The following is a 27470-nucleotide window of genomic DNA, read 5'->3' as shown; positions in this document are numbered from 1 at the left end:
CCTCCCAAAGTGCTGGGATTACAGGCTTGAGCCACCGCGCCCGGCCTGATGCAAAGGTTTTTTTCTGTTCACATTCCATATCCTGGAACAATCATCACCGTCACTATTAGCTACCATTTATACAGCACTGTGTAATAAGCACTTTACGTCCATGAACTCATTTAATCCTCACAAAATCTCTGTGAAGATCTCATCATATTACTACCCTTATTTTAGAGTGAGGAATTTGGAACTCACAGCAGTTAGATAATTCACCTCAGATCATGCTGTTGGTCAACAGTAGAGCCGGGATTTGAACCCAGGTCTGTCTGCCTGGCCATAGCACCCCAAGGCCTAACTAGATGGGCTCCATCCTGGTGTCTGAGAATAGTTAGCCTCACTTTTGCTGACCAGTGGGCATCTGGGATGGTACTTCCTTTCTCAATACAATGGCACTGTTACAGAATACTGCCCAATTAGTGTTCTTAGCACATCCAAATGGTGTTTCATTTTACTTTATCCATTCTGAAGACTCAAGTAAAAAACTCATTGTACTATCAATGACAATAAATATCTCTAAATGCATTTAAAGTCTTGAATGAAAACAGAACCATCAATTCAACAAAGAAATAAAAATCAACAGAACCTCTACCACTGAGTGTTGACAGCTACCGGTGATATCTTAGTACTACTACAACCAGGTCCATCTTCTTGAAGTTTGTCCATTTGGGCTCCTGCACCTGCTCACAGACCAGCTTGAACCAGTACTAAGCACCACTCTGGGGGGCTTTGTGAAAACGGGCTAGCTGATCAGGGATGAGGCCCATTATGAGGTAAACCCGCTCCTTAAAATGCTTGACACAGCAGGTTCCTGAAGACATGAACCAAGACCCTATTCATGTTCTAGGTCACTTCTTAGAGGAAGCCTTCCCTGACCCACCAAGATAGGGTTGCATAATGGCTGTACCCTTCCATGGCACCCTACACTCTTTAGGAGCAGGGACCCTGTCTGTCTTGTCACTGTATCACTAGTGTCTGGCAAGCATGGAACATGGAGTAGGTGCTCAATAAATTTGAGTGGATAAAAGAATCAGGCTGCCTTTTCAACTGGCCTTGTTGGCTACTGGTGCAAGACCTCATCTGTGGCATGGTAGGAAGGCTATGCACGCTATGACTTGTTCCTTCCTGCTGGTCAGAGATAGGTGCTGCAGGATTAGGGTGACAAAGCTTTCCTTGATTCAGGCCTCCAACTCCTTTACTTTAAAAACTGGCACTCGGGATGGGCAGTGGCTTCTTGCTGAGACCTAGACCTTGTCCTCGGCCTGAAGGGAGGGTCCACTGAATACCCACAATGATACAGAGCAGAGTGCCTAGGGCTGGACTGGGGACAGGTTGCAAGACATCAGGATCTAAGGTGGAGAGTAGGTCTCAGAATCACCAGCCCAAGAGGCCAGCTGTTCCTACCAAAGGTGCAATGGCCTACTCAGGCCTTCAGCATACTCATGACCATGCATAAAGCCAGCTAATCATGACACACTGAAATCTCAGGTTGGTAGGGATTGTCACGGCTCCCGCCAGCCGCCCGCAGAAAGGCTCCAGGAGTACTCTGTTTCCAAGAGCAGTGTTGTCCTTAGACCTGGGCCCTGGGCCCCGTCTCTTCTGTCCATGTCACTCCCCATAAGCAGAGAAGTCCACAGGGCTCAGGATATATACTCAGCTAGAGTCTCTTACCAGCTGGAATCCATGTTCCCCTTTCCAGGCTATACTCTAACTACTAGGACTTCAGGATTTCCTGCCCAAATGGCTTGAAGCCTGCACGGGTCTCTTGCTCAGGTACATCCCTGTGAGGGTAGACAGTCTCCTGCTTATGCATCTTCAGGTTGGAGGGGTGGCCAAGGGGTAGCTATTAGGGTGGAGTGTGGACCAAGCTTGGACATACAGACTGGCCTGCCCACATGCATGCATGCAAGCGACGGCCTTTGCAGTGCAGGACTGAGCAGGGGTGGTATACTGTGAGGGTCTTTATTGGTAGTCTGACCTTGGTCCCTGCAGGCCTGCCCACGAGTCTGCATGATGAAGATGCTGAGAGCAATGCCTGGAGATATTGCTGTATTCCATGTGCTGACCCCCACTGGCACCCACTGTTGCTTTATCTATCTCCTTCTACCTTGTACCTCCGTGGCAACTGCTGGGAGCTAGGACTATACTGGGCTAGGCCTGTACTGGTGCTGGTTGGGGAAGGAGTGGAGGCCCCAGCATTAGCAGTACCGCCTGGTGTCTTGCAAATGTGAACACCTACACATAGAAGAAGGGAGAGTGTGAGTTTGAATGCACCAAAGTGTTTGGGTGACTATGAGCAAACGAAGTGAGCAAGAAAGGAAGAGTGAAAGAGAAAAGGAGGGTGACCACATGAAAAAGGGTGTGTGCACGAGGGAGGAGAAAAACACATGCATATGCATGTGTATGTGCATGGGGGTGCAGAAGGCAGTGGGGTAGACACTCAGTGCCCCCACAGTACCTGGGAGCTGGGCATGACTGAGAGCCTGGGAAGAGGATAGAGAATGGAGAGGGAGAAAAGGAGTCTGCCTAGTCATTTTTGAGTGTGTGTGAAGAAGGGGTACAGTTGTGGGAGAGAGAGAAAGACACCTAAGGAGGGAACGAGAGAGCAAGCACATCTCCAGGAAGCATGCAGAGTGGAAGCCGCAGGATGGAGGGATGGAGCTGAGAGAGGTGAGTGTGCAAGAGGAAAGCATGCAGATGTGTGAGCCTGGAGGTGTGCGTCCGCCCCTGCAGGGCTGTGTGAGACAGAGGGAGGCCACGTGTCTGGGTGACTGCGTGGGTACATGCATGTGCATCGGGGAGCATGCGGCTGTGACAAGTGAGCACAAACACGAGGGTGCGAGCACACTGTGAGGTGTCTCAGGGGCTGTGAGGCAGCATGCCTGGCCCTGGGCATTGTGGCAGGGGGTAGCAGGGGGTGCCAGGGGGTGTTGGTGATGCTGAGGATGTTTCCACACCAGAAAGCTCTGAGGGAACTGTATGACCTGCCCCGTGTTGGCTCAGATCTGGATGACCACGGTGGCTGGGAATGTTGGCCATGTTGCCCCTATCCGGAGGTGGGTGTGGGAACGAATGAGCCACTAGGCATGGCTGGCCCTCACTCTGCCTCACCTCTGGGCAAGACAGCCAGGAGGGGAGACAGTTCTTGAGGGCTGGATTTTTATACCATCATTATGCAATTGCCTGTAGTGCTCATGGGCTCCTTTTAAAGGCCTAACACTCCAACTCCCTTGGCCTACAAACCCCCATTTCCTTTTATGTCCAAGTTGCAGTACAGGTCAGTGTCCTTTGCAAACATTTGTGGAAGTTTACTCTACACCAGGCTGTGGTGTAGAGTAGAATTCCACAAATTCACAATATGAATTTACCCTATTCACAGTGCCAAACCATCCCCCAGTTTTTTCCCATCCCTCTCTTCATGGCTTTAATTGTCTTCACAGCACTTACCACTATTAGCCAAACTATGTGGCATGACTTACTTATTTGTTGTCTATTTTTGCCTTAATAGCAAATGTCTGTACAGCATTTGCTACATGCCAGGCACTGTGCTAAACTTTGTTAATTTACTGAATCCTCTAACAACTCGACACAGCGGTGAATATCGTTCTTGCTATACTGTGAATGGGAGGCCCAAAAGGATTCAGTAGCTTGTCCATGATCATGACCATGCTCTTGACCAGCACATAATCCTGTCCTGGGAGGGTGGGCCATTTTTTCAGTTTGGATTTCTATTTAATCTCTAATGCTTACAACAGTGTCTAGCACACGTAGGTGCTCAATCAGTAGTGACAGAATGAAGAAATGAGGGAATACATGCTGGACATGGAGGATGCAGAGATGAAACAGAGAGGCGCTTGCCTTCAGAGAGCTCATGGCCCCGTGGAGGCGGCAAATAATTACTGCAATCCCCTATGAGGACAGCATCATGGGAGTCTAGAGGGTCACACAACTTGCTCGGCCTCTGCAAGCAGGACTTCCCAGAGGAAGGACACAGATGGGGACAGGCACAGTGACACTGTCTATCTCCTCCAAACTCCTATCTGGCACAAACACACCTTAACTCTTTCTGCCTCAGTCCACAGGTTGCCAGAAGATGACAGTAGTTCCATGGGGACAACAGAGGCAGAACAAGGTAGTGGTGAGGACATGGGCTACTGAGAGAGACTGCCTGGAGTGAATCCTCCCTCTACCAGCTAAGTGACCTTGAACGGACTGCCTAAGCTCCCTGGGCCTTAGTCCTCTCATCTGTAAGATGGGGGTAGCAAATGACACTGATTTCCTAGGATATTACATGACCAATACTCTTGTATTCTACACTGGTTGCTGGTTTTCGGGGAGAAAAGGGAGAGAACATTGGGATTAACATATTATGCTTATTACTGCAAGCCTTTCTGCTGTGGCTTCATCCCATTTTGCAGAAGAAGCTCAGAGCCAAACTTGTCCATGAACTTTCCTTAGGGAAGGGACTATGTCTGTTTTATTTACCACTATATCTCTAGCACCTATTACAGAACCTGAGACCCAGCAGGTGCTCATAAATACTTGAGTGAATGACTGACTGGTAAAATTTATTTATTCCCCCAGGACCCTTGTGAGGATAAATATTCATATTGCTATTGTTTCTATTCACAGTTGAGGGACTGGAGCTCCAGCAAGGTTAAGTGACTCGTGCATAAACACACAGCCTGAAGCAGAACAGGCAGACTCAAACGTCAAACCCCATGCTCTTTCGTCCTCCACACCGTGCTACTCTCTGAACTCCTGCTCATCCTGTCCTATTTTCTGCAGATTTCTTCTAGCCAGTGGGGCCATCCCTGATTGTAGCGTCATCTCCGAATTCTATGACTCATATCTGAATCACAGAACCGTTTAATAGTTGAAGGGAACTTCTGATGTCATCTGGACCTCCCACCCATTGTGGAAATTTCCTCTCCACTGTCTATCTATCCAGTACTTGAATGCCTCCTGTGACAGAACACTCATTTCTCCTTCTGGAATTATCGAGTTCTATGACTGGACAGAGAGTTCTGTGTCTATGGGCCAACAAGCCTGTCTTTGATTTCAATGCCTTGGGCTTACATCATCCTAAGATACACAGAATAGATCTGCTGCTCCTTCCACAAGACAGCCATTCAGATATTCAGGCAGTTCTCACATCTTTTCAGAGAATTCTCCTCTTCAAGACAGATGGCGTCCGTCGTAGACTATCTCAACAGGCTGTCTGAAGTGTTTTGAGCAATGGCACCCCCTACTGGTTAAGGTATGAACTGCACCAAAGGGCTTCCTCAGGAGCCGGGGGCACTGAGTGTGTGGTGTGAATAAAATACCACTTATTTTGAAGAGTCATCGCTTTAGACTCATACCTGATTGTTTCCAGTGTCTGTCTTAAAGAGTGTCACATGAAGACTCCATTCTAAGGTTCCTTGCCAATCATGAGGTCTCTGACAAGCTACAGGTTTGGGATTTCAAAGTTAAGAGTTCAAAAGACTTTTCCTCTTCTTTTTTTTTTTTTCTGGATGGAGTAACGCCCTGTTGCCCAGGCTGGAGTGCAGTGGCGTGATCTTGGCTCACTGCAAGCTCCGCCTCCCGGGTTCACGCCATTCTCCCGCCTCAGCCTCCCAAGTAGCTGTGACTACAGGTGCCCGCCACCACGCTCGGCTAATTTTTTTGTATTTTTAGCACAGACAGGGTTTCACCGTGTTAGCCAGGATGGTCTTGATCTCCTGACCTTGTGATCCGCCCGCCTCGGCCTCCCAAAGTACTGGGATTACAGGTGTGAGCCACTGTGCCCGGCCCAAAAGACGTGTCTTCTAACAAAATGTTTGGAAGGAGAGATATAAAAATACATGCTGTGTTACAGGATTATGGTGATTTTTCTTTTTTCTATTTGTATTTATTTTCTAATATTTTGACAGTTAACCTTTTGTTATACGAAGGAAAAGAACAATAAAAACTTATTTAAAAATGTGAAACTCTCCCCCCCACCTTCTTTTTCTTCCTTCTGAGGCTATTTATCATGGCGTGGGTCATGGGGCTACAACTGGGACAAGCTGCCACCCTGTGGACAAGAGTGCCTTGGTAATGTCTCCATGGTGGCTGCAATGGCCTGGCTCCCTGCAAGTGTGGTCAACTGGACTCAAGCAGCACAGTTTCACCCTCGAGCCGGGCTTCTCAACAGGGAGGTCAGGTAGTTCTCCACATCCCCCACCCCATCCTTGGCTCATGCTGCCTTCAGGTTTTGTTTCCTATCCTTACCTCTTGAAGTCAGCCCAGCACTGAATGGTCAGTGGTCATTCCCTAGGAGCCCCGGACTCCCCAGCTCTTCATCCTTCTCTTCACTTCCTAGCACACCCTCAGTGGCCTGCTCTTCCCTCCATGTGAGCCTAGAGCAGCTCCAAATGATAACAGGTCAGAAGGCATCAGGGATTAGAAAAACAAGTCCCCATTTAAACGAAGAGCTATGGAGCAGCCGCATGGTTTTTCTCACTCAAGTTCACAGCTAGCTAGGCTTTACTCCGGCCCCGGCATCAGCCGGGGCATTCTCTCTCCGCTCTGAGGTCTGGGGAGGACCTGGGTGCTGGGAAGACTTACCCGGTAGCCTCTCACTGCAGCACATGTCCAGGGCTCCTCCCTCGAAGTCATCAGCAGCGTGGTTCTCTCTCTCACTCCTGCAGCAGGATGGAAAAGGTGAGATGACGCTGTTGAGCCAGTATCAAGACAAAAACCCTGAGCAAAGATAAGAAGCCTCCCTCTCCTGTATTCTGTATCCCTTTGGATAACTCCACCCCATCAAAGGGACCTGAGGAAAATATCAGCCTATTGACGGGTCAAGCTGCAGAGGCAGGAGCAGAATTTTGCATGTGTCTTCCTTGTGGAATCAGTGGCAGCAGTATCATCACAACCATCATCATCATCACCACCATCATCATCTCTACCACAGAAGGAGGATTTACTATATGCAAGCACCTTGCAAACTTTACCACATTAAATCCTCACTATGATCTCATGAATGAGGGATCATTAAACAGGCTCAGAGAGGTTAAGTAACTTGCCCAAGGTCACACAGCTCAACAGAATAGAGAAGAGTTTGAAATTATGGCTTAGGACTCCGGACTCATGCTCTCGCTGCTGTGCCATTCTGTGTCCTAGTTCCAGTGGTTTTGAACCATGGGTGGACAAGAAGAGGGCTCTGAGTAACCCACAATCCTGTGTCCAGCTCTCCAAGATGTGCAAGTCTCCTCTGCCCCAGGCAGTGAAAAGTGGCATGCAGAACTCTTCTCCAGAAATAGCTATAAAAAGTAGTTACATACATGTTTTGTATAGTCTAAATGTTTCCTTCCTGAAATCAGAGAACCCTCTTTCTAGCCTATCAGGGCACCTTATAGGACAGTATGGGGGTCTAGTTTTTCTCCTTTACCTAGTAAGCTGGAAAAAGGTTGCTGGAGATCAGCCAGACCCCATGAAGCATCTTTAGATATATCTTGAGAGCAACCACTTGGCTCACAGGGGTTCTACCCTGGGAATGGCCTGAAATGCCGCGTGGGCTCTAGTGGCCTTGCCTGCCTTTCATGTCTCTGACCCTTGGCAGTAGCTGATGACTGATTCAAGGCTGGACACACAAACCAGGCTGGGTCAATCAGATCTTCTCCCTTGCACATTGAAAATGCATTCTGGTGCACTTTGCTTGGCTGAATCATGAAAGCCAGAGTGCCCCGGAGAGAAGACCTGCAAACATCTGCTGATGAGGGCCTGAGAGCCGCGTTGTTCTCATTTGTACTGAGTCTTGGACAATATGTCCGTCCAGACCACAAGATGGCCATGGATCCTTCCAATAAATCTCCACATTTTAGCTTACGCCAGTGGGATGTGATTTCTGAAACTGGCAACCAAAAGAACCCTTGACATAGCCTTGCTAGCGTACTTCCAGGAATTTCAGAGGCTCAGCTGCCTCTCTGCCCCTGAGTCCTGCTATCCTGCCTCTTAGACTGGCCCTGGGGCCTGTTTCATGCCTAACTCCAGATTTTAAATAATTAAGGGCAGAAAGGCCAGGTTCAGGGTGTCCCTTCTCTCTCTGATATCTTCTTTTTCAACTGGCATTATATTATTTTATTTTTTCCTCAACCCAATTGCCAGGGTCTCTGAGAATCACAAGTCCTAGAGCCCCCCAGCACTCCTGCAGAGAGGTCACTTCCTTCAAGGTAACTTTAAGCGCTTTCTTTAAATGTCTCTGGAGTCCCTTCATCTTTCTCCCGCCCCATCTTGGTCCCAGTCACTATTATCTCTTGCCTAGATTGCTGTGGCAGTATTTTAACTGGTTGCTGGCATCCACTCAGGCTGGCCTCCAAAACATTCTCCACATGGCTCCAATGCTTATGGCATAGAAAATCTGTGCAGTTTACAACCTGCACAACTGGATGTGGAAGTCCCCTCTGCCCCAGGCAATGGAAAGTGGCATGGAGAACTCTTCCCCAGAAGAGAGGAGCCAGAATCAATTCCTCAAAACTCAATCTTTATCACACAACCTTTCTTGAAAAAATATTTTCATGGCATCCTTATTGTACTTAGAACAAAGAGAAAAATCCTTTGGCATAGTTCACTAGATGTTGGGTGGTCTGGTCCCTGTTGATCCCTCCAGCCTCACCCCATGTCCCTCTCCTCCTTGACCTCTGCACTCCAGCCACACTGGGAAGGTTCTTTCCTCACAGTGCCTTTCACATGTTTTTCTCTCTACCTACTACCTAGAGAGGTTCTCTAGCTCTACCTCTTAGTACTTTTTACTCATGGTATGCACTTGACACAGTTAGAAATGTCACTGTAATTTATGCCATTATTCAACACCTGTCTTCATCATTAGACTGTAGCTTTCATGAAGGCAGAGTCCACTATTTCTGTTTTATTTACCATCATATCTTCAAAGCCTCGCACAGTGCCTGGTTCGTAGCAGGATGTTCAATAAACAAACACTTATGGAATAAGTAAATGTTGACCTGATGTTCTTGAGAAAACATTAGGAGCCTCAAACACAGCCATCATCTGAGCTGCTTTGTGGATGGGTCTTTGCTAAGTAGCTGGGAGCTCTCCTCCATAGCTATTGTCCACAGAAGTCAGAGAATCACAGACCTGGAAGGCCTCTCATTTTACAGAGGAGAAACTGAGGCAGAGGATGGAGTCTGACTTGCCCCACATTTTATATTCAGTTGGTGGTGGCCACAGGGATTGTGTTTGAGAGCGGCCACAGGGATTGTGTTTGAGAGCACCCACCCCCAAACCTCCAATCCTAAACTTGTTCTTTCCTTACCCTAAAGAGCACCCAGCTGGACGGCAGCACCATGAGGGCTGACCCCTGGCTGGGTACAGAAAAGCACAGTATCCAGATACCTCTGGAAGGGGACCCATGTGTGACTCACACCTGCTTTCACACCTTAAGCCTCTCAGACCCCAAGCTGTGTTCAGAATAGCTCAGTGCTGCATGTGTGCAGTGGACTCTATAAATAAGCTTCCTAGAAAATGACTAATTTCATAACCAGAAAAGCAGAACGAGTAGCACCTCTTGACTGCAGGGGAAAATGGAGCAAGAGCCTGCTGCTCTTCCCTGTAGTCGAAGGACTCCAGGCAACCCCAGCCAAAGCCTGCATGTCCAGGCTGTCCAGAGGAGGGTTTAATTAGCCTTCCAAAGAAAACAGATGGCCCATTCAGGCTGGATGGGGAACCCAGTCTCTGGGCGCTGCCTTCCTCCCTCCCCACCAAGAGCAGAAATAGCTGATTTTATTGGATTGCTACGGCTCCTGCTCTCTCCTTCCCCACTTCTATCAGCCAGGCAAGAGGAACAGAAAACCAGCCTGTGACAACAGCAGCCACTTGCTGGGCTGCCCCCACCACTGCTTCCCTTATAACCAGAGAACACTAGGGATGAAGGGACTTGGAAATCACCCAGCCTGCCCCCGCTTCACTGATGGAGGATGTCCCAGAGTGAAAGCAGCTTCCCAAAGCCATCGTCACATTCAACAGGCATGTGCTCAGCACCTCCTGTGAGCAAGGCCTGGAGCTGCCCTAGGAACACAGTGATGAATAATCCAGGTCCCTCCTTGCAGGCTCCCAGTCTTCTCAGGGAGACAGACATGCAGACACGACCGTACCCTGATGCCTGCTTTAATCGATGTATGCATGTGACCACCTTGGGGAAGGCTCTGCTCATTTGTGGGGAGGGGCAAGGGGAAGAGGAAGTCTTCTTCAAAGGGGACACAGGAGCTGGTTTTAATGGTTTTTAAATTTAATTAATTAATTAATTTTTGAGATGGAGTCTCACTCTGTTGCCCAGGCTGGTGGAGTGCAGTGGCGCTATCTCAGCTCACTGCAACCTCCACCTCCCCGGTTCAAGTGACTCTCCGGCCTCAGCCTCCCAGTAGCTGGGATTATAGATGCCCGCCACCACGCCCAGCTAATTTTTGTATTTTTAGCAGAGACGAGGTTTCACCATATTACTCAGGCTGGTCTCAAACTGCTGACCTCAGGTGATCCTGCTTGCCTTGGCCTCCCAAAGTGCTGGGATTACAGGTGTGAGCCACCGTGCCCGGCCAGGAGCTGTTTTTTAAAATATGTTTTTAGGTGAATGAGGGGTTGGGAAAAGGATTTCTTGGGTAGAGCAAATAGAAAAAGTGAGGCATGGAGACCCAAGATGTGTGGAACATCTGGTGCAATCAGAAGTAGGCTGGTCAGTGGGATGGAGCAGCAGATGGGGGCTAGGCCTCAGCAGAGGCACGTGGGCAAGCAGCAGCCTAGAAGCCAGAAATCCTGCCTCCCGGGGGCGGGGGAAGCCCTCTTCCACTTGATCATACGGCTTCCCTGTGGCTTCCCTGCACTGAGAGTGATGCTGGCTCTCTCACACCTGGTCTGGCTGGGTAGGTCTGTAACAGGAAGTGGGGGAGCAGCAGCTTATGTTTAAGGAATGGACTTTAGACCCAGCTGGTAGCATCCGATCTGGTCTGAAACTACTCTTTTTACTGTGCTAAAATTCCCATAGCATAAAATTCAACATTTTGACCATTTTAAAGAGTACAATCCAGTGGCATTTAATACATTCATACCATTGTGCAACCATCATAATGATCTGCTTCCAGAATATTTTTGTCATACCAGAAGGAAATCCTGTACCCATTAAGAAGTCACTCCCTGTCCTCCTCCCTCCAGCCCCTGGCAACTGCTTACCTGCTTTCTGTATCTATGGGTTTGCCTATTCTGGATATTTCATATAAATGGAATCATAAAATATGCAGCCTTTTGTGTTTGGCTTCTTGCACTTAGCATAATGTTTTCTAGGTTCATCCAAGTCCGCAGCATGCATCAGTACTTCATTCCTTTTCATGGATTCCTTTTCATGGCTGAATAATATTCTACTGTAGGATGGACGATGTTTTATTTATCTGTTCAGCAGTTGAACATGTGGGTTGTTTGCATCTTTTGGCTATTTGTGAATAGTGCTCCTATGAACCAAGCTGCTCTGTTTCCACTCTCCTCCCATCACGCTTGTGGTTTTGGGCAATGCTTTCTGCGCTCTGGGTCTGAGGCCTCACTTATGAAAAGAAGGTGGTTGGACTCTAAGCCCATTGTAACTCAAAAGTCATCACCTTCCTTGGCTCGTTCGTATGTGTGAAGGTAATGTGTCGTGCAGCTACGCCACCAGTGCTGGGTGCTGGAGACCCAGCCTAGACCACCCAACCCCATTTTCCAGAAGCTCACGGCCAGGGCAGAAGACATAGAACAGATGCTGCCGTGGGCTGGGTGAAGTTCTAATAGAGGCACCGCCCCTCTGCCTGGGGGGTGGAGCGGGGGATGGGGGATGCTATTAGGAGACATCCTGGAGTCTCCTTACATGAGGTCCCAGCTTTGCCCAGGACTTATGTAGAGAAACAGCTGGCTGGTTTGCTGAGCCAGTCAGGGAGCCTGAGCCTGCTTCCAAGATAGGTGAGGAGCAAGGGGGAACTGGGATGCTGAAGCCAGGATTCCTGGGTGTGAGGCTGAGCCAAGCCCAGGCAGACATGCCTTCTATTCTGGCCTTTGTGCTCCTGGTACCCCATTAACACCCCTCACTATCAATGTGGGGCTCTTATCACCCTCTTAAAGCTCCAACCCCACCTGACATCTCTATTCGCTGAATTGAACCTGTCCATTCCTCCTTTCGAGCCCTGTTTGTGCTGTTCCCTCAGCCTGGAAGATCCTTTTCCCCTTTTGTCAAATCTTACTCATTCTCCAAGGTGCGACTCAGGCGGTACGTCTTCCACGGAGCACTCCCTGATCTCTCAGGAAGAACTGCGTCCTCCCACTTCTGGGCTCCCCCACACACCTGGTTCATACGTCCCTTTGTCTCTTACTTTGTTCTGCTGCTATAGTTAGCTGTTTATGCACCTGCCTCCCCCACCAACTTCCGACTTTGGAGCATCCTCACCCCCTCAACCACCTCTGCATCCCATGTGTTCAGCACAGGGCCTGAGCCTGTTGATGTACATGTTAAAGGCCAAATGCGGGGTAGTGGCAGGGTCTCAGGGTTGGTAGCTTTAGGGGCTCTAGGAAGGCAGATTCCAGCTAGGAGCCTCCCAATTAAAGAAGATGGCCAAACCATAGCCAGGAAGAGGCCCATAACGCCATCCAGATTTTCATCAGCATGTTCAGCAGGCAGGGGGCAGAGGACATGCTGGTTTCATGGAAAAGGAATGATCAGGATGACCACCTCATGAGAATGAGTCATGTGCCCCAGAGCATCCAGATGGAGGATTGGCCTCCTCAGTGGGTGGGCTGCAGGGGGACGGCATAAATGCTCACTCACCTGGCTCCCTCATAATTCATTCCCAAGGTATCTGGATGGGGAAGGGTGCCATCTTCCAGCGCAGGAAGCTTTCTCAGCAAAAAGCAAGCTGGAGATATAAATGAAGGAGAGAGGGCAGTTTCAGATCATCCAGATGGGAAAACAGGGGCAAAGAGAGATTAAGTGACTAGTCTCCGGTCACACAGTGTGCCAACAATTTGTTTTCAGGTAGTCAAAACCCTGATTTCCTGTTGGGAGTCACCTTTCTCCTCCCCTGGTGCCCTGCTTGCCCCTTGCTACAACAGACAGCCCAGAATCAGAACTCAGTTACCTGTTATTTGTATCATACCCCGAAGCCTTCTAATAAATATCTTTTCTGCCTAAGTTACTCAGAGTCCTCTTCTGTTGCTGGCAACCAAATAACCCAGACTGATGCGTGCAGCAAACTCGTGGAATGAATAGGCTCTGAGCCCAGGACTCCCAATGCTTAGTTCACTGCTATTTCCATCCTGCCAAGCTGCCTACCCTCCTTGCCCAGCTGTCCACTGTCCAGCCATCTGTCCTCACGTCTGAGCAGACTGCAAACTTGAGTGTTCTGGATCCTAAACACAGGGTCTGAGTGTTCTCTGCTTGGGATATGCCCAGACGAATGACTTCCCTTCCATCCCTGCTCTTCTCCGAGTGGAAGAAGCAGGGTGTGGGCATGGCAGAGACCCCAGGGAAGAGAAGATGAAAAGTGTAGGGTAGGCCCAGCCTGCTGAGGGGCTCGGGCAACAGTTGTCCATTTTTCATTTGAGTCTGATTCAGGGATTGGACCATTCATTTGTTCAACCCGTTTACTAAACACTTTCCATGTTCAGGCTACGTGTGGGACCCTGGGAATACAATGAATGACAAGCATCTCGTGGGGGATGTAGGTAAGAAGAAAAGGCAATGGCGACACAGGTGACCCGTGTGCGGGGAGACGAGCAGGGTGCCCTGGGAGTGCCAGCCAGACCCCTAAGGAGGCAGAGGACTCAGGAGAGTTTTGGTTCCCAGGAAGGGTCATCTCTGATGAGATGTGAAAGAGGAGTTGGGGGGAGAGGCTGTGGGATGAGACAGGAGGGGGTGGGGTGCTCCAGGTAGAATGAGGACATGCAGACAGGCCTGGAATTGACACAAAGCAGGGCACATTCAAGGACTAGAAAGAAATGTAGTCTAAAAAGGGAGTGTGGAAAGGGGGTGTGGTGTCGGATGGGACAATCTACCGAACCGCTCACTTGTAAATTTTTTCCTTATCCCTCCCCTTCTTTCCAGAGAGGTAAGGCAGACCTACACTCCCTTGGGAGAGACAGCTTGGCTACAGGATCAAAGGCCAAGTTCCTGGAGGAGCTATCCTTCCAGTCTTTGTTCTGTGAAAGCTGGAGCACCTGGGGATGGGGTGTCTCTTGGTCAGGGAGGTGGGGGTGTGAGGAAGGGGAGGGGGTCTCCGGGCCTGCGAAGGTGACAGAGCCCATCAGTTCCATGACTGGTGCCTGGTGTGTGGGTGGGTGGCACTGAGTGCATAGAGAGGGCTGGATCTCCGTTCCAGGGCTTCTGCTGCACCCCACATGACACCCTGACAGAAGACACACGGTCTGCAGACCCAGAGGGGCTCTTCAGGTGGGGTTGGGATATCTCAGCTATAATCAGCAGGGTTTCCTTGAAACATCCCTGGCATGGTGGTCACGGCAGTGGGTTGAGGTCACTCCAGTGACGACTGGGATTGAATTTCCTACAGGGTAGGGTTGCTGGGGAGCTCTGAGTCTGGACTAATTTCATTTAAGGAGCACAATGAGACATTTCTTCCATACCTGATATTAAGGATTAAAAAAATCAACCCGTTCTAGGAATAGATTCTTGCCTTGGGAGGCAGGAGACCAGCTAAAAGGTGGGTGTGGCAATCAGGTAAGTGATGGGGCATCCTAGCCTGGGACTGCAGCTGGGGACTGCCCCCTTGCTGGGCCACCTGCTCCAGTCACTCTGATTTCAGACCATAACTGTCTCCTCATCACCCCCGTGAACACGAAGCACATCCTTCCTGTCACCCCTTTGCTTAGGCTGTCTCTCCTGCCTGGAAGGCCATCACCTCTTTGCACCCCTCCTTAAAATCCAACTCAGACTTTAAGCTTCAGCTTAATCTTCAATTGCTCTAGGAAGCCTTGCCTGGGGACAGGTCTCCACTCTGCTCTAGTCAAACTGTGTGGCTCTGGGAAAGTGTCTTTATAACTCTGAGCCTTAAATTTTTCTCATATGTCTAACACGGATGACAATACCTTCCACACAGGATTGTGATGAAGACCACCAGTGAATGAGAAAGGTGAATGTTGACTATCATGGTGACTGGTGAACACCGGGTGCTCAGGACCTGTGCAAACAACCAACAAAGGCACAGCAGAGAAATGAGGGTGCTGGTAGTGGCGAAGCAGGTGTAGACAATGTATAAACTCCCAGGAAAGGGCTGGGAACCTAGCTTCTAGAAAGGGCAAAGGGCTTTGAACAATGCCAAGTTGTCTGGGGCAGCCTTTGGACAAGAGAGGCATCCCAGGACCATGTGCCCTCCCTTGCTGACAACAGAAAGGCACTGTTGGACCTGCAGGTGTCTGTGGTCTGGTCCAAAGGTTCAGTATGAACTGAATTTACCAGCTTCCCCCTGTACTCTGAGGAGGAGGGGGCTGGAGGGAGATTTGAGGAGACCCCATCCTGCCAAATTCTTATTGGGTGGGATGGGAGCAGGAGAAACAAACACAGATTCCTTGCTGGCTTTGGCCACCCTGCTGGGACCAAAGTAGCAGGGGCTAGCTGCATAGGCAGCATTGAGAGAGAGCAGGGGCTCATGGCTGAAGCCAACACATTCTGTCCTAAATACACCTTTGAAGTGGAGGGTCAGAAATTCACACTGATTCAGCTCAGACTCTGTGGACCCTCCCAGCCTCTTCTCAGGGCCACTCTGGCTTTCTTTTAAAATGTATACCTTTTAAATTTCATGGTCAGATGGGTGAGGATGGAAGGGAATAGAAGGAGGTGATCAGGGAGAGGATGGAAGCAGCAAAAAGGGCAGAAGCAATCTTAGGGCCACCTGTTCAGTAACATCTTAGCCCCTGACCGAAGAGGATAACAATGACAGTACCTTCACAATAGAAAGGGCAGCTATCACTACTGCACCTGGACCACACAGGCCAGGCACTGCTCCGGTGCCTTCCATGTGTTAGCAAATTCAATCCTCACAGCGGCCCCTGGAGGAACCTCCTAACATTCCCCGCATTTTCTAGAGGAGGAAATGGAAATTCAGAGAAGTGAAGTTACCTGCCCAAGGCCACACAGCTAGTCATCACAGAGCTGCCCCCACTGCCCACATTCCTAACCTCTCTTTCACTTTTTAGCTTTTGGCAAGAAAAAATATTCTGCAAATACACCTCTGTGAAGAGACTGCACATCATGGCAGTCGCTTTCTACATGTTCTTTTAAAAAATCTTCACCATAAATCTATGTGAGTAGCGTGTGATGATCCCCATTTTTACAGCTGAGAAAACTAAGGCTCAGGGGGTGAAGTGACCCAAGTGAATGAGTGAAGGAGCAAGAGGGAGATCCCTGTCCCTGTGTGCCTGCTTGGGCTCATTGCTGTTCTCCCCAGAAGAACGACTGGAAGTCCTGCGCTGGACCACGACCTCGGGTTTCTTCACTTGAAGTAGCAGACCAGGGAGCAGGCTTTGGAAGGCTAGCTTGCATGGGGAGTTTGGGAGGCTGGCTTGGGTGGGGAGCCTGTGATGGTGGCAGCTGTGTTCCATCAGTGCCGTGACGAATACACTCACTGGCCCTGGGCTCTAGTCCCAGGCTACTGTGTGACCTTGGGCTAGTCATTTCCCCTATCTGAAACTCAGTAGCCCCAAATGAAACCCAAACGGCCTGAATGAGATGACCTCTAAGGGCCTTTCCTTAGAGGTCAGGCTTCAATTCCGGGCCTGTCAGGTTTAATGAGGCAGAGGGTGGAACGGCAGTGAACCAGCAAAGGATGCTCATAGCATCAGGGAAACAGGCCTTGGTCCATGCAGCCCAACCTTCAAGCGTGGAGGGCAGATCTGGCCTGAGCCAATTATTGACAGAGTCCAGGTTCAGCTGTGATTTGATGCTGTGGGTGGTCCGGCCTGATTCTAAATGGTGCGGCGGTCAGGGACCCAAAAGATAGAAAGGCAGGATTTTGGAGTTCAAAGGTTATCTGGTTGGTCTGAACCTCTGTTCTCCAAGACTCTGAAAACAGTCCATTCTGCTCCCTCTCCTCGCACCTGCCCCCAGGTATGCAGTTTAATTTACAGGGAGAAAACAGCAATCACAAAGGCAAAGGTGTGATCACACCTCTTGTGGGCGTCTTCTGATATTTCCATTCAGTTACATGTTTGCTCCTACCTGTAATGCCTTAGGATGCACTTTTCCCTACACTGGAAAGCCCCCTTTTCCCTTCTCTGCTTGGAAAATTCTTATTTGCCTCTTAAGACTCTGTTCAAATGTCACCTCCTCAATAGAACCCTCCTCGACTCCCTTAGGAAGAACTGGGTACTCTGTCTTCTGTTCTTACCTCTTATGTGTTGATGCCAGTCTCCCTGCCTCACGCAGAGCTACCTGGACATAAATCTGTGGTCTATGATGACTGTAGCCTCCTTTTATTGCAGGTTTATTGTGTGCTGGATGTCGTGCCAAGCACTGTACATGTATGACATCATTCACTTCTCACTGTAACCCTATGAGGTAAACAGTCATCCTCCACCTACACGTGAAGATTGGGACTTGGAGAGACTAAGCCATCTGCTCAAGGTCATATAGTTGGTACACGGCAGAACCAGGCTTCAAACTCAGTTTATATCAACTCCAGGCTTTATTTAAATCACAAGGTTTCCAGCATCTGATATGGACTTTTCTGTTTCCCATGTCCAATACTGTATCTGGCACCATGCAAATGTTAAAAAAAAATGAAAAGTGGGGTAATGTTTGAACATTTACAAACGGCTCATTAAAAACATCATAAAAGGCCAGGCATGGTGGCTCACACCTGTAATCCCAGAACTTCGGGAGGCTGAGGTGGGCAGATCACCTGAGGTCAGAAATTTGAGACCAGCCTGACTAACATGGTGAAACCCCGTCTCTACCAAAAATACAAAATTAGCCAGGAGTGGTGGTGGGCACCTGTAATCCCAGCTACTTGGGAGGCTGAGGCAGGAGAATCACTTGAATCGGGGAGGTGGAAGTTGCAGTGAGTGAGCAGAGATCGCACCACTGCACTCCAGCCTGGGTGACACAGTGAGACTCATCTCAAAAACCACCACCACCATAAAAGTAGTAAACACATAGGCTTTGGCTCTGGTCTGCCTGAGTATGAATCAAGGCTCCCTGACTGGCTGCCTGATCTTGGGCAAGACTTTGACTTCTTTGTGCCTCAGTTTCTTAATCTGTGAAGCAGGGATAAGTGTGTCTACACCTCAGAGGGTTAAAATGAAGATTAAATGAATGTTGATCTTCGCACAAAGTTTTTACACGAGATGCATGGAAAATGTGTAGAACAGGGCCAGGAAGCTCCTAAAAATGTTGTCATCATCTTGTGTTTCAGGCTTTGCCTGTTTCCCAGTTAATATAACTCTTCTCCTCCCATGGATAAAGTCCACGAAGGTTCTGGGATGAATGTTGGGGTGTCCTGGTAAACTGGTTCTTAACTTTCTCTTTACTGGACCTGAACTGCTGTATCACTGGGAGCAAGATGAAGCAAACTAGAATATTATGCAGGAATTAAAAAAAAGAATAATGTAGGCCAGGCATGGTGGCTCACACCTGTAATTCCAGCATTTTAGGAGGCTGAGGCAAGAGGACTGCTTGAGGCCATGAGTTCGAGACCAGCCTGGGCAACACAGTGAGATCCCATCTCACCAAAAAATAGTATGTGAGCGGGGCATGGTGGTATACACCTGTAGTCCCAGCTACTCAGCAGGCTGAGGCAGGAGGATTGCTTGAGCCCAAGACTTCAAGGTTGCAGTGAGCTATGATCGCACCACTGCATTTCAGCCCAGGTGACAGTGCGAGACCCTGTCTCAGAAAAAAAAAAGAAAAAAAAAGAAAAGCCCTGATTTGTGTCCTCTGCCAATTTTCATGGTGTAATGCTCCCACCGTGGCCGATTTCAAGCTATGAATGTGAAGAGTCATGCTGCCAGTCTTAGCAGAGGTCCAGAGTTTTGCTCAATCTGTGCCTCAGTTTCTTCATCTTTAAAACAGATCAGCAGTAGGACCTAACTCAAAATACTGTTGTGAGGAGTAAACCTGAAGCTCTTAGACGAGCACATGGCACGCTGTGTGCTCTGTGTTAGCCAATATCACCGTTAGGAGTTTTAACTCAGTCTCACTGTTGCTTATCTGGCTTGGACACTGACCCAACCCCAGCAACTGGCCTTCTGCTCTAACGGGCAGAGTCTCTGCCTTCTAGGATTAGGCCTTGTCCCCTCTTGCAGCTCTCCCTTCTCCCTTTGTGATATAGTTTGGATATCTGTCCCTGCCCAAATCTCATGCTGAATTGTAATCCCCAGTGTCGGAGGTGGGGCCTGGTAGGTCACAGAGGCGGATCCCGCATGGCTTGTGCTGTCCTGATGAGAGTTCTCACAAGATCTGATCTTTTAAAAGCATGTGGCACCTCCCCCAACTCACTCTCTTCCTGCTTTCCCTGTGTGATGTGCCTGCACCCTCTTTGCCTTCTGATTGTCTGCTTCCTGAGGCCTCCCTAGAAGCCAAGCAGACACCAGTGCCATGCTTCCTGGACAGCCTGGCCATAAGCCAATTAAACCTCTTTTCTTTATAAATTACTCAGTCTCTTGCATTGCTCTAAAGAAATTGCTGTATTTCTTTAGAGCAATGCAAGAATGGTCTAATACACCCTGGAACTAGAATTCTGGCCTAGCCTGTGTTGGTTACACACCCACCCTGATCACATATTATTTCATGCCTCTGGTTTCATCCCTAGACTTCCCTCATGCCGCCCTGGGCCCGGGCTGCCAGTGCAGCTGCCTTGCTCTGGATGGTCCATGATGTTCCCTTCTGGCATCTGCTTTGGTCCTCATTGTTTACAAGGCTCCTTTCTCACAGGGCTGGGATGTACTTACAGAGGGGAAAGCTGAAGTTCAGAGCTCAGTTTGCTCCCACCTGCAACTAGAGGGGCCCCTAGCTCCTGCCACACCCTGCTGTGAACTCCAGCTTCTCATCAGTGCCTCCTGCCCCCAGCCCGATTTAACCCTTCTGTGCTCAGGCCTGGCTCAGATCGTGGCAAATTGGGAAGATCTCGGCATCTTCGGGTTTGGTGGAAGAGTCAAACTGAGTCAGAAGCAGGGCCTGGAGGAGAAGACACAGAGAGGCAGGGTTTGGAAACATCAGCTGGTTTTAAGGCTCTTTTGCCAGGAAACAAAAAAATAGAGTGTGAACTAGGAAAAAATATCCAGGTGGGACCAGGAATCACGGTTGAAAGGGGCCTGACCTCCTGAATTCAAATTTAATAAATAGCAGCTGCATACCTACTACTGTGTGCCAGGTCCTCTGGGGAAGGCATGGAGGTCTCTGCCTCACTGGCAGGAAGTCAGTTTACATTTATCATCTGTAGCCAGAGATCAGACTGTCTTTTTTTGACCACTTATTTTTTTTTTTTTTTTCCAGATGGAGTCTTCCTCTGTCACCCAGGCTGGAGTGCAGTGGTGTAATCTAGGCTCACTGCAGCCTCTGCCTCTTGGGTTCAATCAATTCTCCTGCCTCAGCCTTCCAAGTAGCTGGGACTACAGGCGCCAGACACCATGCCCGGCTAATTTTTGTATTTTCAGTAGAGATGGGGTTTCACCATATTGGCCAGGGTGGTCTCAAACTCCTGACCTCAAGTGATCCGCCTGCCTCGGCCTGGTGCTGGAATTACAGGCATGAGCTACCGTGCCCGGCCCCAGCTTTGTTAGCTCCAGAGGCTGGTTCAGAATATATTTTGCATTTTAAACCCAGTTTGTCTCTGAGATAATCTTGCTATAATCTTGTATCAATTTCTTTAATATCAGGCTCTGTACTGAGCCTTGGGGGACACACAGATAACTAAGAACCAGTCCCCGCCCCCCACCCAGCATTCAGCCTAGTGAGTTGAGTGAGAAATGCATTAAGGGCCCACTGAGGCTGTCTTATGGGAGTGCTCAGGAGGGCACAAAAAGAGAGTCTGGGAGGCTGCACAGAAGAGACCCGATGCACAAGCAGGAGTTCACCAGATACAGGGAGGACATTCCAGGCAGGGAACACTGCAGGGCAAAGGCCCGGGGAGATGAAAGCACAAGGTACGCTAGGCAGAGGAGGCACCTCAGTGTAGCCACAGAGTAGACATAAGCGGGATTCTTGTCACACAGCAGAGGGCTTCATGCATCAGCCTAAAGACACACTGACTTTGACTCACAGACCATTTTTTTCTCAGGGGGACAGAGCAGGTATTGCCATGCTAGCTGGCATTTAGAAATCCATGTGTGTATCAGGAGTTAGTGGGGAAAAAGTGACAACATGGATGGATCTCAAAAACTATGTCTTTTTACTTTTTTTTTTTGGAGATGGAGTCTTGTTCTGTCACCCAGGCTCGAGTGCAGTGGCACAATCTTAGCTCACTGCAACCTCCACCTCCCAGGTTCCCGTGATTCTCCTGCCTCAGCCTCCCGAGTAGCTGGGACTACAGGTGTGCACCACCATGCCCAGCTAATTTTTGTACTTTAATAGAGATGGGGCTTCGCCATGCTGGCCAGGCTTGTCTTGAACTCCTGACCCTTGGGTGATCCACCTGCCTCAGCCTCCCAAAATGCTGGGGTTACAGGTATGAGCCACTGCATCTGGCTTTTTAAAAACTATTTCATGACACAAAAGAGCACATACGATATGATTCCACTTATATGACGATTAAGAACAGACAAAATCCATCTACAGTGATAGAAATGGGAACAATCGTTATCGCTGAACTTTTGGGGGTGATGGAAATCTTCTGAGTCTTGCTCTTGGTGATGGTTATATGAGCTCATGCAGTTGTCAAAATGCACTGAACAGAACACTTAAGATCTGTACATTTGACTGCTTGTAAAATAAACCTGAAGAACATGGGTGAGCATTTTTGGTTGTTATAATAACTGAAGGGTGCTACAGGCAAATCTATAGGAGATGGGGCCAGGGATGCTTTCACAGCAAAGAACTCTCCCACCCAAAGGCCAGTAGGTCCCTGTTGAGAAATATAGCTGCAAGCCATGGGGAGCTGCAGAAGGACGGAAACACCAGAGAGACCTGGCCACATCTGTATTTTGGTAAGACAAGGCTCTGGTGGTGGTGGTGGCAGAGTCTTGGGACAGTGATGTGGCACAGAAGGTGGACATATGATCTTCACTGCCACTCCTAGGCCTCATATTTGCCTCTTAGCCCACTGGCCTGATGCTGTCCTGGAGGGGCCCCAGGAGGTACCTCTGAGGCACCTCAGCTGCTGACCAGCTAGGGAAGTAGCAGAGGCAGCAGATGGTAGTGGAAACGGCAATGCCTCACCCCCAGCCTCCCGGCCTCATGATAAGCACCAAGGATAAAAGTGATCATCTTCCTCTGAAGTGGAGTCTCAGTGACGGGGGTCTCCCTGAGTGTCTGGAGCCACTGGAAGCAGGGCTGAACGCTACTGCTGCTACTATAGAAAAGCACTGTTTTATATCACAGGCGAAAGAACAACACAGCTGACTTGCATGAAAATACTCACCTGACCCCTCCTCCCTTCAGAAAGCCTTCTCTGACCTGGGCAGGTGTCTCTCCTGTGTTCCCACAGCCCTACAGAACACAGTTACTGCCTAGGTTTGAATTCTGGCTCTGACACTTACTTGCTGTGCGTACCTGAAACGGAGTTACTCAAGCTCTCTGTTTCCTCACCTGCAAATTGAGGCTAACAGAAACCGTCTTCACTGAACTATTACCAAGATTGAGATAATGTAGTAAGCACTCAGTAAGAGCGAGTGCTTATGGTGAGCCTAGAATGCATCAATACAGACCACTGTTGCCAGGTGACTCCTCTGGTGCCTCCACTAGATGTTAAGCTCCTTGTGGGCAGGGTCCTTGTGGTCATGTTGATTGCTGAGGGCCTTGTGTCCACCACAGTGCCTGGTACAGTAAATACTTGCATGCTTGAATGAATTCCACCCACTAAGATCTCTCCTGAGAGCTTTCTTTTTCCACCCACAATGCCTCTAAATCACAACAATTCTTCAGAAATGGAGCCAGACTCATTTGTATTCTGTTCCCTCTTCTCTCTTCTGTTACCTCCATGGCCATGCAGAACCCAAACAACATTTAGTTTTTAAATTAACAGCTTCTTCCTGGACTCTCTACTCCTAAGACTTCACTCAGTGGTCTTCATACTGGGCATGCAAAAATCCTTTTTAAAAAATGCACTCCGCACCTCTCAAAAAGTTAAACACAGAATGACCATACAATCCAGCAATTCCACCGCTAGGTATATACCCCAAAGGGTTGAAAGCGGGGGCTCAAACAGATCCTTGCACACCAATGTTCATAGCTGTATTATTCACAATGGCCAAAAGGTGGAAACAGATGAATGGCTAAACAATGTGGTATATCCATACAATGGAATATACTCAGCTTTAAAAATGAGATTCTGATATATGATACAACAGAGATGATCCCTGAAAACATTAGGCTAAGTGAAAGAAACCAGACAAAAAAAGACAAACATGATGCCACTTACACGAGGTACCTAGGATAGGGGAATTTATGAAGACAGAAAGTAGAACGGAGGTCACCAGGGGCTGGGGGAGATGGGAATGAGGAATTAGTATTTACTGAGTACAGTGATTCAGTCTGGTAAGATAAAAAGGTTCTGGAGATGGACAGTGGTGATGGTTGTATAACACTGTGAATATACTTAACGCCACAAAATTATACACTTAAAATTGGTTAAAATAGTAAATTTCATGTTATGTGCATTTTACCACAATTTAATAAAAGCCTCCCACACCAAACAAAACACTGGAAGGACAGACTTCCCTCTGAAATCTGACAGAGCTGCATGCCCCTCTGCCAACCCTAGTGCTCTGTGACCTTGACCTCCTGGCCCATGATCTGTCTTCCTCTCCATCCTCTCCTTGCTTCCAGCTCTCGTGTTCCCTGTTCTTTTTTTCTTTTTCAGACAGGGTCTCGCTCTGTCACCCAGGCTGGAGTGCAGCGGCATGATCTTGGCTCACTGCAACCTCTGCCTTCTGGATTCAAGCAATTCTCCTGCCTCAGCCTCCTGAGTAGGAGGGGCTACAGGTATACACCACCACACTCGGCTAATTTTTATATTTTTACCAGAGACACAGTTTCACCATGTTGGCCAGGCTGGTCTCAAACTTCTGACCTCAAATGATCCCCTGCCTTAGCCTCCCAAAGTGCTGGGATTACAGGTGTGAGCCACCACACCCAGCTCTCTGTTCTTTTTCTACTGCAGACCCCAGGACCAGGACATGTTCTTTTCCTTGATCCCATCATATCTCTCGAGGGTGCTTCAGATAGATGCTTTGAGACTCTGAGATGGAAAAGCTATGTGCCTGGAGATGCTCATTATGGACTACACGCAACAATAAAGACATAGTTAAATAAAGTAGGGACCAGCCAACCAGGTATAAACAGAGAAGTCATGACAAAATGTTAAGTGAAAAATGCAGGCTATACACCTATATGTGGACTAATTTCAACTATTACAAAATACAGATCTACAGAAAACATAGAATGGAGCATATAAAACAATGGTTCATCTTATGTTTGTTCTCTAGCATGGAGTATGGTTATTTTCACAACTGTAATTTATAACTCATACCAGACAACGCCTTTAGGCAGATGATGAAATATACACATCGTTAGTTTTGCAAGAATCTTCAGAATTGATTCCAGATGCCCATATGCTGCCACCACTGAGGCCCACAAATCTCTCCCGAACGGCTTCCAGAGGAACGGGGGGCGAGGCGGTGTTTCATCTTGACTCTACAGAAAGACACGTGGGGACTTGGTGTGTCTCTCTAACGACTGCAACCAACTACCTCACCACAAAAAGGAGGGCAATTTAGGGTCTTTATTTTGCTATTGGACTAACCAGAAAATTTGGCTGTGAACAGTTTATCCCTTACATTAGCCCAAAGTTAGGAATTCCCAAGATGCTTGTTCCCTTACAAATCTGCAAACAGTGGATCTCCTGCATCTGGTGTGAGGGGATCCCCTCCCCATCCAACATGCTACACCCCAGGTATAGAAACTTGAGTCACGCTTGCTTCAACGGGGACACAGGAAGGAGGGTAGCTTCTGTTCCATGTGCTGCAGCACAGCGGGAAAAGCTTTTCTCAGTCTAAGAGTTTAGAAATTTCTGAGTTTTGCCAGACACCGGTGACCATGATGCTCGTTCCACATCTCACCAGATGTAGAAAAGACTGAGATGATGTTAAAGAATGGGGGGAATCTTATTTTCCATAATCCCCTAACGTAAGGGAGAGCCTTTTGGTGATAACACTGCTTGAAAACGAAAAGAGTTTCTAGTTTGTTTTTTTTTCCCTTGAGATGACCTGAGCTTCCACCTTCTAGAGGTGACAGGTGACAGACCTGTGGCTTCAGATGGAATCTGGACCAGGGGGTCCAGAGATCCTGTGTTTCTAACACTGAGCCTGCATGTCACCTAGCCCCTCACATGGTCCAGTCAGTTTTCCCATCTCCACTTGCAGACCCATTTCAACAATTAATTAGGTGCCTGAAGCATTTGTATGTCTATAATTTCTCCCTCTCCACTGCCTTCTCTTTTTGGGAATCTGTCAATTTACTGGAGATGACAGCATCTTGTCCTGCAAATATGGGTCTTTGTGTTAGAGATGAGTTTCTTTAAAACCTCTATGAAGGAAATGGTTGAGAGTTCAAGAGAAAATTTGAAATGAAGCCAGAAGGATGTATATTTGTGCTGGGAGGAGGATGAAGAAAGACCAAAAATGTTATTTTCATTGTTTTACAGTCATTTCAGGTATGTTTTACTATTTCGTATTAGTCAACAGCAGTGTTATAGTATCAAGCCATATTGAATAAAATATGTAGACTTCACTTAAATTTTCATACTTGAGCAACAACACAGAATTCAAGTTATCTGAGCTTTACTATTTTGATCATAGTACAGCTTACTATACCCTTACTATGGTATAATATCTTTATTTATTGGTTCGTATAAGTCCAAGATATGCAGTCTCATACATAAATGGTCACTTCCAACATTCATTCATTCATTCATTCAACAATTATTTACTGTGAAGGGTCAGGTTTGGTTTGCTAGGCACAAAGAATATAAGGTGAATAGGATGTCTGTTCTCTTAGATTCATTAACATCATGCACCTTCTCATTCTTTAGGTCTATAGGCCCTTACATGACTGGCTCTGCCCACTCTCTCACCTTCTTCCTTATCACTTTCCCCCTTTATCTCTTACAGCTGCACTTCAGGTTCCTTGAAGATACCAAGATATTGTTACCCCAGGGCCTTTGCACCTGCGGTCTCCTGTTTTTAGAATGCTATTCCCCAGGTCTCCTCTTCATTCAGGTCTTTGTTCAAATATCACCTCCTCAAAGACAATTCTATTTAAAGGCAGATCTCTTCCTCCACTCTTCCTCCCAGTCATCCCTCATCCTACTTTATTTTTCTCCAAAGCACTGCTCACCACCTGAACAATTTTATCTTTGCTTATTTTTATTTTCTGCCTCCCCTGGTAGAGCTTGGGGAGGAAGTTCATCTTTTTAGCAGTGTATCCCTAGGGGCTAGAACAACCTGGCATGTAACAGATGTTTATATGTATTCGGAGAATAAATGAATGAACTGGTTCTTGATAGTTTAGGGTGCTTGATGAACCAGCTTTGCAGGAGGGATCATTATGGTCCCTGGTAGATTCATAGCCCCTACTCCTAAGCCTCCCACTCCTCCTCCTGTTGGGCTCTGTCTGTGAATGGTGTCCTTGGCCGTTCAGTCTCAAAGCCTTGCCACCACTTACTCCTCCCTCCTGCTAGTGCCTACATCCAATCAGTTACCAATTTTAGTGACACTGTGGCCTCTTGCAACAACTCCTTTTTCTAACCATTCTTACAACCACCCCCAGTCCATACTCTATCTCTCACCTAAACCATTGTCATCATTTCCTACCTGGGCTTCCGGCCAGCAGGCTCTCCTCACCCAATCTGTTCTCCAAGGGGTAGCCAGAGTGAGTTTCATCATGCTAAGGTTTGATCATGTTTCTTCCCCACTCAAAAACTAAAGACTCCCAACTCTATAGCTTGGCAGTCAATGTGCCCCCAATAACCTCCATCCCCTTAACCCAACCTTCCTTCTCAAGACCCTTCTTTTATTCTTTTTGATCCAGTTGGAATGAACTGCTTTCCAGTTTCTGTATATATCCTAGAAGTCCCCATTGCCTGTCCATCCTCTGCTTATGCTGTTTCCATTTCTTGAAATAGTTTTCTTCCTTTCTTCTAATGTACAAATCATTCACCCAGTTTAAATGCTACTTGGCTTCTCCAAGAAGCCATTACTGACCTGTGAGGAGATTA

At 48.1% G+C, this 27470-nt stretch overlaps 1 protein-coding gene across 1 annotated transcript in view; it reads right to left on the bottom strand.

Moving 5' to 3' along the window:
• PTPN5 (protein tyrosine phosphatase non-receptor type 5) overlaps positions 1-27470 on the bottom strand; it is a 61940-nt gene that overhangs the window by 31471 nt on the left and 2999 nt on the right. Inside the window, exons 2-3 of the mRNA XM_050755399.1 lie at positions 12860-12947; positions 6631-6707 (exon numbers count right to left, since the gene is read on the bottom strand). Of these exons, the coding sequence (XP_050611356.1) occupies positions 6631-6707; positions 12860-12879 (97 nt within the window). The 5' untranslated portion in view covers positions 12880-12947. The remainder of the gene's footprint in view (positions 1-6630; positions 6708-12859; positions 12948-27470) is intronic.

This window comes from Macaca thibetana, chromosome 14, assembly GCF_024542745.1.
Source record: "Macaca thibetana thibetana isolate TM-01 chromosome 14, ASM2454274v1, whole genome shotgun sequence".
Lineage (NCBI taxonomy): Eukaryota > Metazoa > Chordata > Mammalia > Primates > Cercopithecidae > Macaca > Macaca thibetana.
The sequence above is the reverse complement of the archived record's forward strand: the minus strand, read 5'-3'. Positions and strand labels throughout refer to the sequence as shown.